This window comes from Garra rufa, chromosome 10 (genome assembly GCF_049309525.1).
Source record: "Garra rufa chromosome 10, GarRuf1.0, whole genome shotgun sequence".
Taxonomy (NCBI): domain Eukaryota; kingdom Metazoa; phylum Chordata; class Actinopteri; order Cypriniformes; family Cyprinidae; genus Garra; species Garra rufa.
The window spans coordinates 52020-62773 of record NC_133370.1 but is presented as its reverse complement, the minus strand read 5'-3'; the positions used below and the strand labels follow the sequence as shown (position 1 = coordinate 62773).

The 10754-nt window shown below is 44.3% G+C and overlaps 2 protein-coding genes across 5 annotated transcripts; both read left to right on the top strand.

Moving 5' to 3' along the window:
* Positions 1 to 1407: 1407 nt before the first annotated feature.
* On the top strand, positions 1408 to 3877 carry LOC141344766 (uncharacterized). The gene is made up of 2 exons (XM_073849666.1): positions 1408 to 1734; positions 2046 to 3877. The coding sequence occupies exons 1-2, from the start codon at positions 1570 to 1572 to the stop codon at positions 3192 to 3194; spliced, it is 1314 nt and encodes a 437-aa protein (XP_073705767.1). The 5' UTR covers positions 1408 to 1569; the 3' UTR covers positions 3195 to 3877.
* Positions 3878 to 4028: 151 nt separating this feature from the next.
* Positions 4029 to 10069, top strand: LOC141345026 (uncharacterized). 4 transcript variants are annotated; one of them, XM_073849922.1, is made up of 4 exons: positions 4029 to 4607; positions 7371 to 8409; positions 8729 to 8947; positions 9324 to 10069. In XM_073849922.1, the coding sequence occupies exons 3-4, from the start codon at positions 8743 to 8745 to the stop codon at positions 9563 to 9565; spliced, it is 447 nt and encodes a 148-aa protein (XP_073706023.1). In that variant the 5' UTR covers positions 4029 to 4607; positions 7371 to 8409; positions 8729 to 8742; the 3' UTR covers positions 9566 to 10069. The 4 variants fall into 4 exon arrangements, with proteins under 4 accessions (XP_073706023.1, XP_073706024.1, XP_073706026.1 ...); XM_073849925.1 differs by lacking the exon at positions 4029 to 4607 and adding an exon at positions 4656 to 5733; XM_073849924.1 differs by lacking the exon at positions 4029 to 4607 and adding an exon at positions 5750 to 5802.
* The last annotated feature ends 685 nt before the right edge of the window (positions 10070 to 10754 follow it).

The window sequence follows — 10754 nt, the reverse complement described above, 5'->3', positions numbered from 1 at the left end:
AATTAACATTTATTTATAATAATTTTCACATTATAATAACACCATCAGTTTAACTAGAAATGTTTACGAAAAGCCATCAAATATGAAATAAAATAAAATAAAAATAAATTGTATTAATAATTGTCTCTATAGTCCCTCTTCACCCACAACAAATTCTCAGGTGTTCATATGTCTGAAGATCTTTCCTGGATCCTCAACACCAGCACTCTGATCAAAAACACACAACAGCACCTTTACTCCTGAACTAAGACAAGCTCAGCTGTCCCCCACATCCTGCTCAACTTTGATCAAAGCACAACTTCTTTACAGTGTGGTACAGCAACATCATATATTCTACAAAACCAGTCATAAGGGTCATTTAAAAAAAAAAAAAATGAGATTCATCATCTGAAAGCTGAATAAATAAGCTTCCCATTGATGCATGGTTTGTTGGGACACTATGACTATAACAAGTATAGGACAATATTTGGCTGAAATACAACTATTTAAAAATGTAGAATCTGAGGGTGCAGAAAAATCTAAATACTGAAAAAATTGCCTTTAAAGTTGTCCAAATGAAGCAATTCATATTTCTATTTAAAAACTAAGTTTTGATATATCTATGGTAGAAAATGTACAAAGTATTTAAACATTATCTTTACTTAATATCCTAATGGTTTTGGCATAAAAGAAAAATAGATAATTTTGACCCATATAATGTATGTTTGGCTATAGCTATATAAATATACCTGTGCTACTCAAGACTAGTTTTGTGGTTCATGGTCACATGTGTTCACTGACCGTATGTTTTACAAATACCTCATTCATTAATTGTACTGTTTTTCATTGAAAACTGCATTGAGCTAATATAATAATACTTATAATAATAATAATAATAATAATAATAATAATAATAATATATTTTTTGTTAAAATCAAGTGTTGGTTTTTAATTCAAATAATCTGATTTGACTTAATAGCGCCATAAAATAGTTTGTTTACAATAAATACAACTTAATTATATTACATTTACATTACATTTACATTTATTCATTTAGCAGATGCTTTTATCCAAAACGACTTACAATTGGGAAATACAACAAGCGATTCATTCTAAGGAGGCAGATCGACACAGGAAGTGCTCAAAATACCATATATCAGGAATTATTGATATATTGATCATTAGTTTGTCATTTTTAAAATAATGTGCTGATGAATCAAGGAGCACATTGTCTCACAGCAGGGAGATGATCAATCAATGTTCTTATAGATGAATAAGTGCAACTTTTTTAATGCATCAAATAATAAACAGATACTTAAAAAAACAGAGCAGACAGAAGCTGATGAAGTGCAACTGTTAGATTGTGGTGACGTCAGACCAGCAGGCGGCGCTGCAGCGTGACGTCACATGAGCAGAGCCTCACAGCAGCTGCAGCAGAAGAAGCGAGGAATGCGTGAGCAAAGCCAGGACTAATAACGAGGAAATAACCTCACGTTCGCGGAATAACTAGACCGATCGCGGCTCGTCGTGAAATATAGCGCACTTCTGCACCGGCGTTTGGACCTCCGAGCTGAAGATAAAGGCGAAAACATGGCAAACGACGAGACGCTGCGCTCGTTAATGTTCACGCTCAGTTACGTGCTGATGAAGCGGCGGCGTGACGTCACCAGCGCGGACGCGCAACGCAGACGAGAAGTTCAGCGGCGGGTCGCGCACAGACAGTACTTTCACCAGCGGCACAAGAGGATGATCATGGTGAGGTCTAAGTGCCTTCAGTCTAGTTTCTGCAGTGTCTGCTTTTGAATGGAGTCAGCCTTGAGCTCAAAATATTGAATAAAAAAACTTCAGAAGCCAAGATCCTCTGTATTCCATTTATTTCTGTATTTTTATACACCTATACATGCTTCAGATTTTTTATATATTGAGTTTAAAATTTATATATTGAGTTTAACCCTCATTTTTGAAGACACTACTTCATTTTGCTCATGCATACTAAGTTAATATTTCATATAATTTGAGACGTTCTCTACATTCATAACTACAACGTAATTGTTTTCATCTCCTAGATGATGATCGCTCAGACGTCTCGTCCGACCGCTGACCTGCCGGCGCGTCCCACGCGGGTCTGGAGCAACATCGAGAGCACCGATTGGTGGGAGCGTGTGGTCATGAGGGAGTTCCAGCCCTCCGATTGGCTGGAGAAGTTCCGCATGACCAAAGAGACGTTCTTCCTCCTCTGCGGCAAACTGAAGCCGCGCCTCAACCGCCAGGACACTCGGCTCCGCCCGGCGCTGCCGCTGGAGAAACGCGTGGCCGTGGCGCTGTGGCGTCTGGCGTCTAACGTGGAGTACCGCACCATCAGCACCCTGTTCGGCGTGGGCCGCTCCACCGTGTGCAAGTGCGTGCGGGACGTGTGTCACGCCATCGTGCTGCTCCTGCGGCCGCTGTACCTGCGCACGCCCAGCGAACACGAGCTGGAGGACGCCGCCCGCCTCTTCGCCACCCGCTGGGGTTTCCCTCACTGCGCCGGTGCGGTCGGCAGCCTCCACGTGCCCATCATCGCGCCCTCCAGCAACACCGACAACTACTGGAACAGCCGCGGCTGGCTGTCGGTCGTCACGCAGGGCGCCGTCAACGGTCTGGGCCAGTTCTGGGACGTGTGCGCCGGGTTCCCGGGCAGCACCGAACACTCCGCCATCCTGCAGAACTCCACCCTGTGGGCGCGCGGCTGCGACGGCGGCTTCCTGCTGCACGACCCGCCGCTGGACTTCATGGGCCGTCCGCTGGGCTACCTGATGCTGGGCGACGCCGGATACCCGCTGAAGAGCTGGCTGCTGAAGAGCTACCCCGAGTCCAGCGAGCTGACGGCCGGACAGAGGGCCTTCAACCGTAAGCTGGAGCGGGCGCGCGGCGTGGTGGACGAGGCCTTCCTGCGGCTGCGGGCGCGCTGGCAGTGCCTTCTGAAGCGCAACGACTGCCGCATGGACGTGGTTCCCACCATGATCCTGGCCTGCTGCGTCCTGCACAACGTCTGCGAGGTTCACGGCGACGAGTTCGACGAGCGATGGGAGGAGGCGGTGCGGCACGAGGAGAGCCCTCAGCCCGCGGACGAGGTGTCTCCGTCTGCCGACGACCGGGACGGAGAGGAAGTCAGAGCGCTGTTCTGCGACTACTTCCTGCAGCAGGAGAACCAGCAGAGGACGTTAGCCTGTTGAGGTGACGCGCGACACGTGTGCCGTACTTGAGACGAGACGGAACAAATGCTCTCGCTGTTCTTCTTCTCTATATTGTGCAGCGGCTCATCTGCTCCACGTAAACGTCTGAATGTCATCCATTAGATGCACATCATCACAGCCAGAGTCATTTACGGTAGAGAAAGACACACACACACAGAGGTTTGTTGGCTGTGAGCTGCTGCTGATGAAGACAGTCGTCAGTGTGTGTTTGTGGGTCAGCGTCTCCTTAATCAAACACGCCTGATTCAGATCATCAGCTCATCAGGAGAGACTCAGAGATCTGGAATGAGTGCGTCAGACAAACAGACATGAGAAACACACAGTGCTGGGCTCCAGGAGCAGGGTTAGTGGATGATATTACTAGTGAAAGTGATCCTCTACACCTGAGCACAACTGATTTCATACGTCAGCAGCTGATAAAAAAGTAACGTTGCTGAAGATACAGACGCGTGAAAAACTTCTTTGTGTAGACTGTGACCGTCGCATCATTGTACTGGGATTTATCTGTTTTATATGCTGTACGGATGTGTTCTAATATTCATTCATTCATTCATTCATAACGATCGTTTAAATCATTAAACGTGAACATCTCTTATTATGATCATATTCTCTGTAATGTACAGTAATGTGTGTCATGTTTTTGTCCAAACAATAAAAGTCAATGGGGTCCAATGCTGTTTTGGTTTCTATCGTTCTTCCTAATATCTTCTTTATTTTTGTTATGATGCATGCTGTGATCGTGTTCATCATAACATGCCATCTGTGTTTGTGAGGGTTTAGATTAAGAATAAGCAGAAGATTATACTGGGGATTATAAGGGAAGAAGGGATAAGGGTCATTTGAAGTTGTTGAAGATAAAGGACTGTAGATGAGATGTACGGGAGTATAGTGATGGTTTGTCCTGCTGGGTTTATATGCGGTTAGGGTGAATATTGAAGCTCTCTCTGTCCCTCAGCAAACGTGTTCGCTCTCATCACAGCGGCGTCTCGCTCAAGCCGGATTATCTGCGTCTCAGGAGAGACTGACCCTCGTCACACGCTCCCGTTCATCGCCGCGACCTCGGCGAAAGGTTATCCGCAGACGGCAGCATGTTGCATCCGCTCATGATCTTCATGGTGGTCGTCAACACGTCCATGTCCATCATCTTCTGGACCTTCTTGATGTCGGAGGTCTTCTTCAAAGAGGCAGAAACAGAGGAGGCCGCAGCATCCGTGTCTCCGGCGTAGAGTCCGTCCGCATGTAGATCTCACGCAGCTCTGGTTAGTTCGCACACGGCTTCGTAGAACGTCTTCTCTGGATCAGCGACCGCAGCTACAGAGGGTCCTTCCCTTTATTTGTAAGATTTTTGCCCAGTTTATTCTGCAACATTATGGAGTGCTTGTTCATTTACAGGTAAGAGTAAAGCAGTCTGTGTATGACTACTGTCCTTCACTTACATGATCATTACTATATGGAGAGATTTAAACTCTTTAGATCAGATATTTCTTTAGGAAATAACACATCCAGTAGGAAACAATGCCCTTTTTTAATCATTTAATTTGACGTTTGAAGTTTCTGTTGAACTGGAAATCAGGGCTGGGCCACTATGATGGACCACTACATGAATATTCAGATCAGCAGTCATCAAACATGTGCCGCACCGATTCAGATATCACGATCCAACCTTATCATTACGTTATAATCGGAGGAAAATCTTTTTAACCCATCTCTTTAAAACATGTTTTGTGCAATGGTTATATTCATAAAGACTGAGGTTGAGGATGCGTTATTACAGTCAGTACTTTAGTATTTTCTCAAATACATGAGGCATGTTTTATGAGGAATGGGGATGTGCAAATTCTCTACTAAAACACAAATTAATTTCTTTGCGTCACACTAAAATAAAAGGTCGAATAATGTTTGTTACAGAGACACGAATGGTGGTGTAAGGGTAAACCGGAAAGAGTTGCTGGTCGTGTCATATTATTGTGTCTGAGAGAAGAAATGAAACAACTGATGAAGCATGTGTATTTCTCCTGGATCAGAGCGGACCTGTATCTAACTCCTGATCCATCTCAATCTCATCAGCTCATTATAGAGACTCGTTGTGTCCGATAAGCGGGACAGACAGACTGGACAGTGCTGGGGGTCCAGGAGGGGTTTGGAAGAAGTGCATTATGGGATCTGTGCAGAAAGCTTATTATATAAACTGTTGGATTAGTTTTGGAGATACATATGACAGCGTTTGCAAAGACGATCAGTGGATTATAGTAGAACAACATATCGCACAGATTCACTCCAGCGCCGTGTTAGAAGACACCAGTCTGAGCCCAGTATGCTGCACCCGCTCATGATCGCGATCGTCGTGTTCAACACCGTCATCACCATCGTGGAATGGACGTTTCTCATACATGAGCTCATGAGGTTAAATTCAGAGGATCCAGATGAAGTTCATCCCTCAGAGTAGACAGAGCGGCGCGGCTCAGTAGCATGAAGAGTTTAGTCTTAGATCACGTGCTCAAAGAAATTAAGTGTCAAAGTAAGAACTGCGTTTAAGTTTCTAAAATCTGTCGGGTGACGCTGGTGGTGCACAAATGACACGCTTCAGGTTTGTTTTTGGTCGTTCCCATTATTCTCTCATTTAGTGGATTAGATGGGAATGTTGTTCTCCTAATCTTGGGAATTTTCGGTCTGCTGGAACACACGCTGGTGGATTCAGGATTTGATTAAAACAGGCTTAATCTTCTTCTGGTTCTCTGCGGCTCAATCATTCCCCTTTAATCCAGGCAGATATTGTTTGTTATTAGAAAACTTTACAATCTTCTTTATCTTCTTTATTACTTTCTGTGGTGAGCTGTAATTAAGTGCGCTGTCCTATATGTCTCTCTCTCTCTCGTTCTCATTTTCCGAACAGCAGATTTGTTGGTTATCAGGAGCGTTAAACGTTGAGAATTCAATCACATCCGCTCCGGGACGCACGGCGTCGGCCGACATGGACTCTTTCCTTTCCTCCTCGTCTGGTTCGACAGAAGAAAGGCTCTCGAGGGCCGTGGGTTCCCAGCGTTCGCTGCAGTCAGACGCGTCTCCGTTCGTGGAGTACAGGCCTCCCGCGCGAGACTCCATCTCTGTGCCGCCGCATGTGCTGTACGTCGCTGCGGGTCTGGTGCTGGTCGTCGTGGCCACATACGCGATTGTGGGTCACCTGATCGATGACCTGCTTCGTGATCTGGCAGGTACCGTCGGCGGTCGCGTGTGCTGTCGCGTCGTTCTCTCGCGTCCCTGCTGTTGTGTCGTGTTTCTGCTGTTTTCTCGTGTGTGCCTTTGTTTTGTTGAACGTCTGTTGCGATACTTTATGTTTCATTTGGGTTCAGACTCAGATGTGCATCAGCTTCTTTCTGACTGTCAGTCTGGGTCATCTTATGTACACAGCAGGTACTGTCATTTAGTCCTGTCCTAATGAAGCTCTTTCACATTACAGATATCAACACATAGTCCACGTTTCCATCCTCTTGGTTCTTCTGACGGTCTTTATGTTCCTGTTGGTGTGTTTTGAGATGGTTGTTCATGAGTCTCTGTTTTTCTGATCATTAAGCTGTTAGAAGTTTCAGGAAAATCCTCCTCTGCTTTTCCAGCATCTTCTACACATTTGAGCTCTTCACAACAGTGACTGAGGTCCATCTTTCCACACTGAGGACGACTGATGAGCTCTAACACAACTATTACAAAAAAAACTGCAAACATTCACGCTCAGGAAAACACACAGCTCTTTACACGCTAAGATCACGTCTGTGAAGTGAGAGGAAGTGCTGCCGTTATTGCACATCTGCACTGAGTTCCATGTGTCCTGTGGATTTTTAGAATCATTTGTCATTTTTTTGCCATTATTTGAGTAAACAGCTGCTGCATGAACGTGTTTCCACACAAACTAATGATCACACAATAATCAAAGATTGATATGAAGGGAATTACTTGTTATTAAGTATTTAAGAGTAAATATTTAAACATTTAATATAAGTGATTGATATTTAGCTGATATAGATGTATATCTATGTTCCTGAGCTCATAGCTGGAATAGGGCAGTAAGTGAGTGTCTTATGATCAAGCAGGATGTGTTGAGGCCCATGTTTTCATTACTGTTCCTCCATGAACTGAATGGTTTTCATCGTCTGTCCTCAGACTGGGTCTTTGGGCCTAAATCTGAAGTCGGTGATGCCGAGAGCGGCGGTGAAGAGGAGCCGGTTCGCGCGGAGGAAGAGCGAGCCGGTCTGCTGCCGGGATTCAACACCAGCGAGCGTCATCGTCTCACAGGATCCGGCCTTCATTACGTCACGTCACTATGAGTCCACATTCAGTCTGTGCCAGCTGTCTTTATTCTGGCGTTAATGTTTTCACGTTGTCTTTATCACGTTTTTATCAGACCAGATGCTGTTTTTGCTGCTGAAGTGTAGATAACAGTCTTTAAATATGAAAATAGGGCGTGGTCATGTGATCGTTGTGATGTCATCAACGCCAATGCTGTATTCTGTGATGCCATTAAAATGACTTCTGGGATGTTTCATATTTTGGCACTGTGTATATATATAAAACAGAAGGCATAACCATGCAAATGAGATCTAGAATTAAAGCTTCTCCTCATTAGGAACCAACAGCTCGTTGTGTCTGATTCATCTTTATGAGCTACTAGATTATTCTAATGCCTGTCTGGGTCAGTAAGGACTGAAACGTGTGAGATGTTCAGCTCTAAAACAGCGCAGCAGAAACACATGAGGCCGTCGAGAGCCAGCCATCAGAAGAATGAAATACATCACACTAAACTAATGCTGACCTAGTTTCATTATCTATGTTTATTATGTAGTGGTTTAATCGATCTGCTGTTCAGACATTTACATTGTTGTATTAGGTGTAACACACGCTAGAACATCATTCAAGAGGTTTATCTTTTATTAATAAAGTTGTTGTGTACTCAGCTCACGATTAACCCTAACCATAACTAGTCTGTAAGCCGTCTCAAAGCTGGATAATATCTGCCGATAAAGCCTTCGACCTTGAGCGTCTCGGCCAATCGCAGCGCCGCACATGCGATTCAACCTCCGTCCTTTATTCTTCATTCACTGCTGGAGTTTCAGAGGAAAGGAAAGACACGAACGTTATGTTTTCTCCAGAAGGATGACGTCTGACCTTCATCACGGCCTGTGAACAGACTCTCATCTGGACCGTACGTATTGAGCTACAGATCCACACTTTCAGAAGCTTACGACGTGTTTATAGTGTGTTTGAGGTGCTTTGTTGAACAGAATTACATAACAGCACCTGATAAATATTGGCATTACAAAAGCAGAACACAGTGAGTGTTTTGAGCTCAGCGGAATACTGTGCTGTGAAACTATCAGGATATATTACGACTGTCCAGAGTTTCTCTGAAATAATCTGTGTGTGTGATCAGCTCAATGATCATTGAATAGCAGGATTAGGTTATAGTTATAGTTAGGGTCAGTTGTTCTTGCGTTAATGTTAACTGTAAGAATATGTTGAAGTTCTGGATAAGAGCATGATGGCCGGACCGCATGAGCCTCCTTTGCTGCCCCCCTCTGGTGAGGAGGAAGTTTTCTTCAGGAGCTACATCCCACCGGCTCGAGACGCCATCCATCTGCCCATCCACATCTTCTACATCATCCTGGCCTCCATCATCATAGTGGCGACGCTCTACGCCATCATCGGCCACCTCATCAAAGACCTGATACACGATGTAGCCGGTGAGAGATGCGGTTAAACATCACTGATGCTCTCTGTCCTCACCTACTGCTTCAAAAAGTCTAACCTAGGAAAGGCTTTCTAAACTAAATTTCTCCTCAAATTTAGTGACACCCCACTTACTATAATAAAAAAAGCAGCTATTAATAAGTATTGATTATCAGAGACGCAGACGTCTGAATGTTTACACGCCTCTATGTGTTTGAATAAAAAATCTTTAACGATTTGATCTCATGAAGCCAGTGACCAGTTCTTTCTCAGAAATGTCATTCTTGAATGGGTTGTTTAACGATGACTAACTCAATCACTCCATCATCACCGTCTTAAAAAGAGCAGGTTTGTGACAGTAATCATTCATTCCTCCACGTCTCTCTGCAGACTATGTGTTGGGCGAGCAGCCGGAGGAGGTGCCCATCAACATGTGCGAGGCCAGAGACAAATTCATGGTGGACTGGTGTCCGGAGACCACCCCGGAGCTGGAGGAAATGGCCCGCGCCGAGGAGATCCGGGTGGTGATGGAGGGCGCCAGATACGCCCCGGCCATCTGGATCATCTCTGACGGGATCGAGCCCAGAGCGCCGCGCACAGGCCCACGGGTCGCCTTCGGCAAGAACGTATAGGGAGCAGCTTCTACAGATGAGAACTGGAGAATTCAAGAACAAGAAGAAAGTAGAGCAGAAATCAGACTAACAGACAGAAGAACTCCAGCACTGACACAATCACCTGAGCACTAACACATTTACAGTATTTTTCAACACAGATGCTGATGTTCAGGTTTACGGTGACTGTGCTGTGGAGACGCCTGCTGGTCTCTGCTGGTACTGCAACTTCCCAGATTCATTTGCTCTAAAACAGTGTTCTCTCAAACTCTGAGATGTGAAGAGCGCCATCTGGTGGAAACACAGCACAAGTCCAGCAATCTACACGATTGAAACAGTAAAAACATTTTTATTAAAGTCGGCATGGCTATAAGCATCTGTACCACACTTTCACTCTCCATGCAAAAAGAAGAAAGACTCAGAAACTGTGGTTCAGCACTTTGTTTGAAGCCCATCAGAGCAGCTCAAGCACATATGAACACACTAGAGAATGTTTTAACACGGACTACTCTTTTCCAACATAGATAGGTGACTCTTTTCCAACATAGATAGGTGTTTATTTATCAGATACTACTGTGTTTAAATTGGATTGCAATATATTAAGTGGTCTGAAAAATATTGTGTTTGAAATTAATTACAAAGTATCGTGATTGTGGTGCATGAGTGTGTTTTAGATGCTGCTCTTCCACAGACATTCACTGAAGAGCCACTGATCAAATGCAGTTATGCTGATGATTAAAGCTGTGAGGTGGTAAGAACTGAATTATGAATGCTTTAAAAACTCACTGAATTTGCAGGCAAACAGGATGTAGAATTGTAATTCAAGTAAGTAGAAATAAAACAGAGTGAAATGAAGAGATTCAGTTGTGTGGCAACACACTGTCATCATACACACAACACACAGAATAGACTATTTCCAGAATCATTACATGACATTCAGGGATTCGCACAATGACACCTATAAATAAGCATGTCATTGAGATACTTCATTATATTTAATAAATTAAATTCACATGCATTAACATAAACGTTAATAAACCGTATTTTAAACGTCAGTAAATGTAAATGAGATTTCTATTGTCCTCTTAATTAAAGCCCCGAAGAGCTCTCGCGATCACATTGATCAGAGCAGAGGGACGCATGCGCATTACAGCCGATGTTCTGATGGGGTTCGGCTGATGTAGGTCAAATGTAACCTGAAAGAGTCCAG

Excerpts from the sequence above, each read along its gene's own strand:
- LOC141344766 (XM_073849666.1), top strand. The coding sequence starts at position 1,570 with ATGGCAAACGACGAGACGCTGCGCTCGTTAATGTTCACGCTCAGTTAC. Across the intron at positions 1,735-2,045 it reads GGCACAAGAGGATGATCATG|ATGATGATCGCTCAGACGTC; the intron begins GTGAGGTCTAAG and ends TTCATCTCCTAG.
- LOC141345026 (XM_073849922.1), top strand. The coding sequence starts at position 8,743 with ATGATGGCCGGACCGCATGAGCCTCCTTTGCTGCCCCCCTCTGGTGAG. Across the intron at positions 8,948-9,323 it reads CCTGATACACGATGTAGCCG|ACTATGTGTTGGGCGAGCAG; the intron begins GTGAGAGATGCG and ends GTCTCTCTGCAG.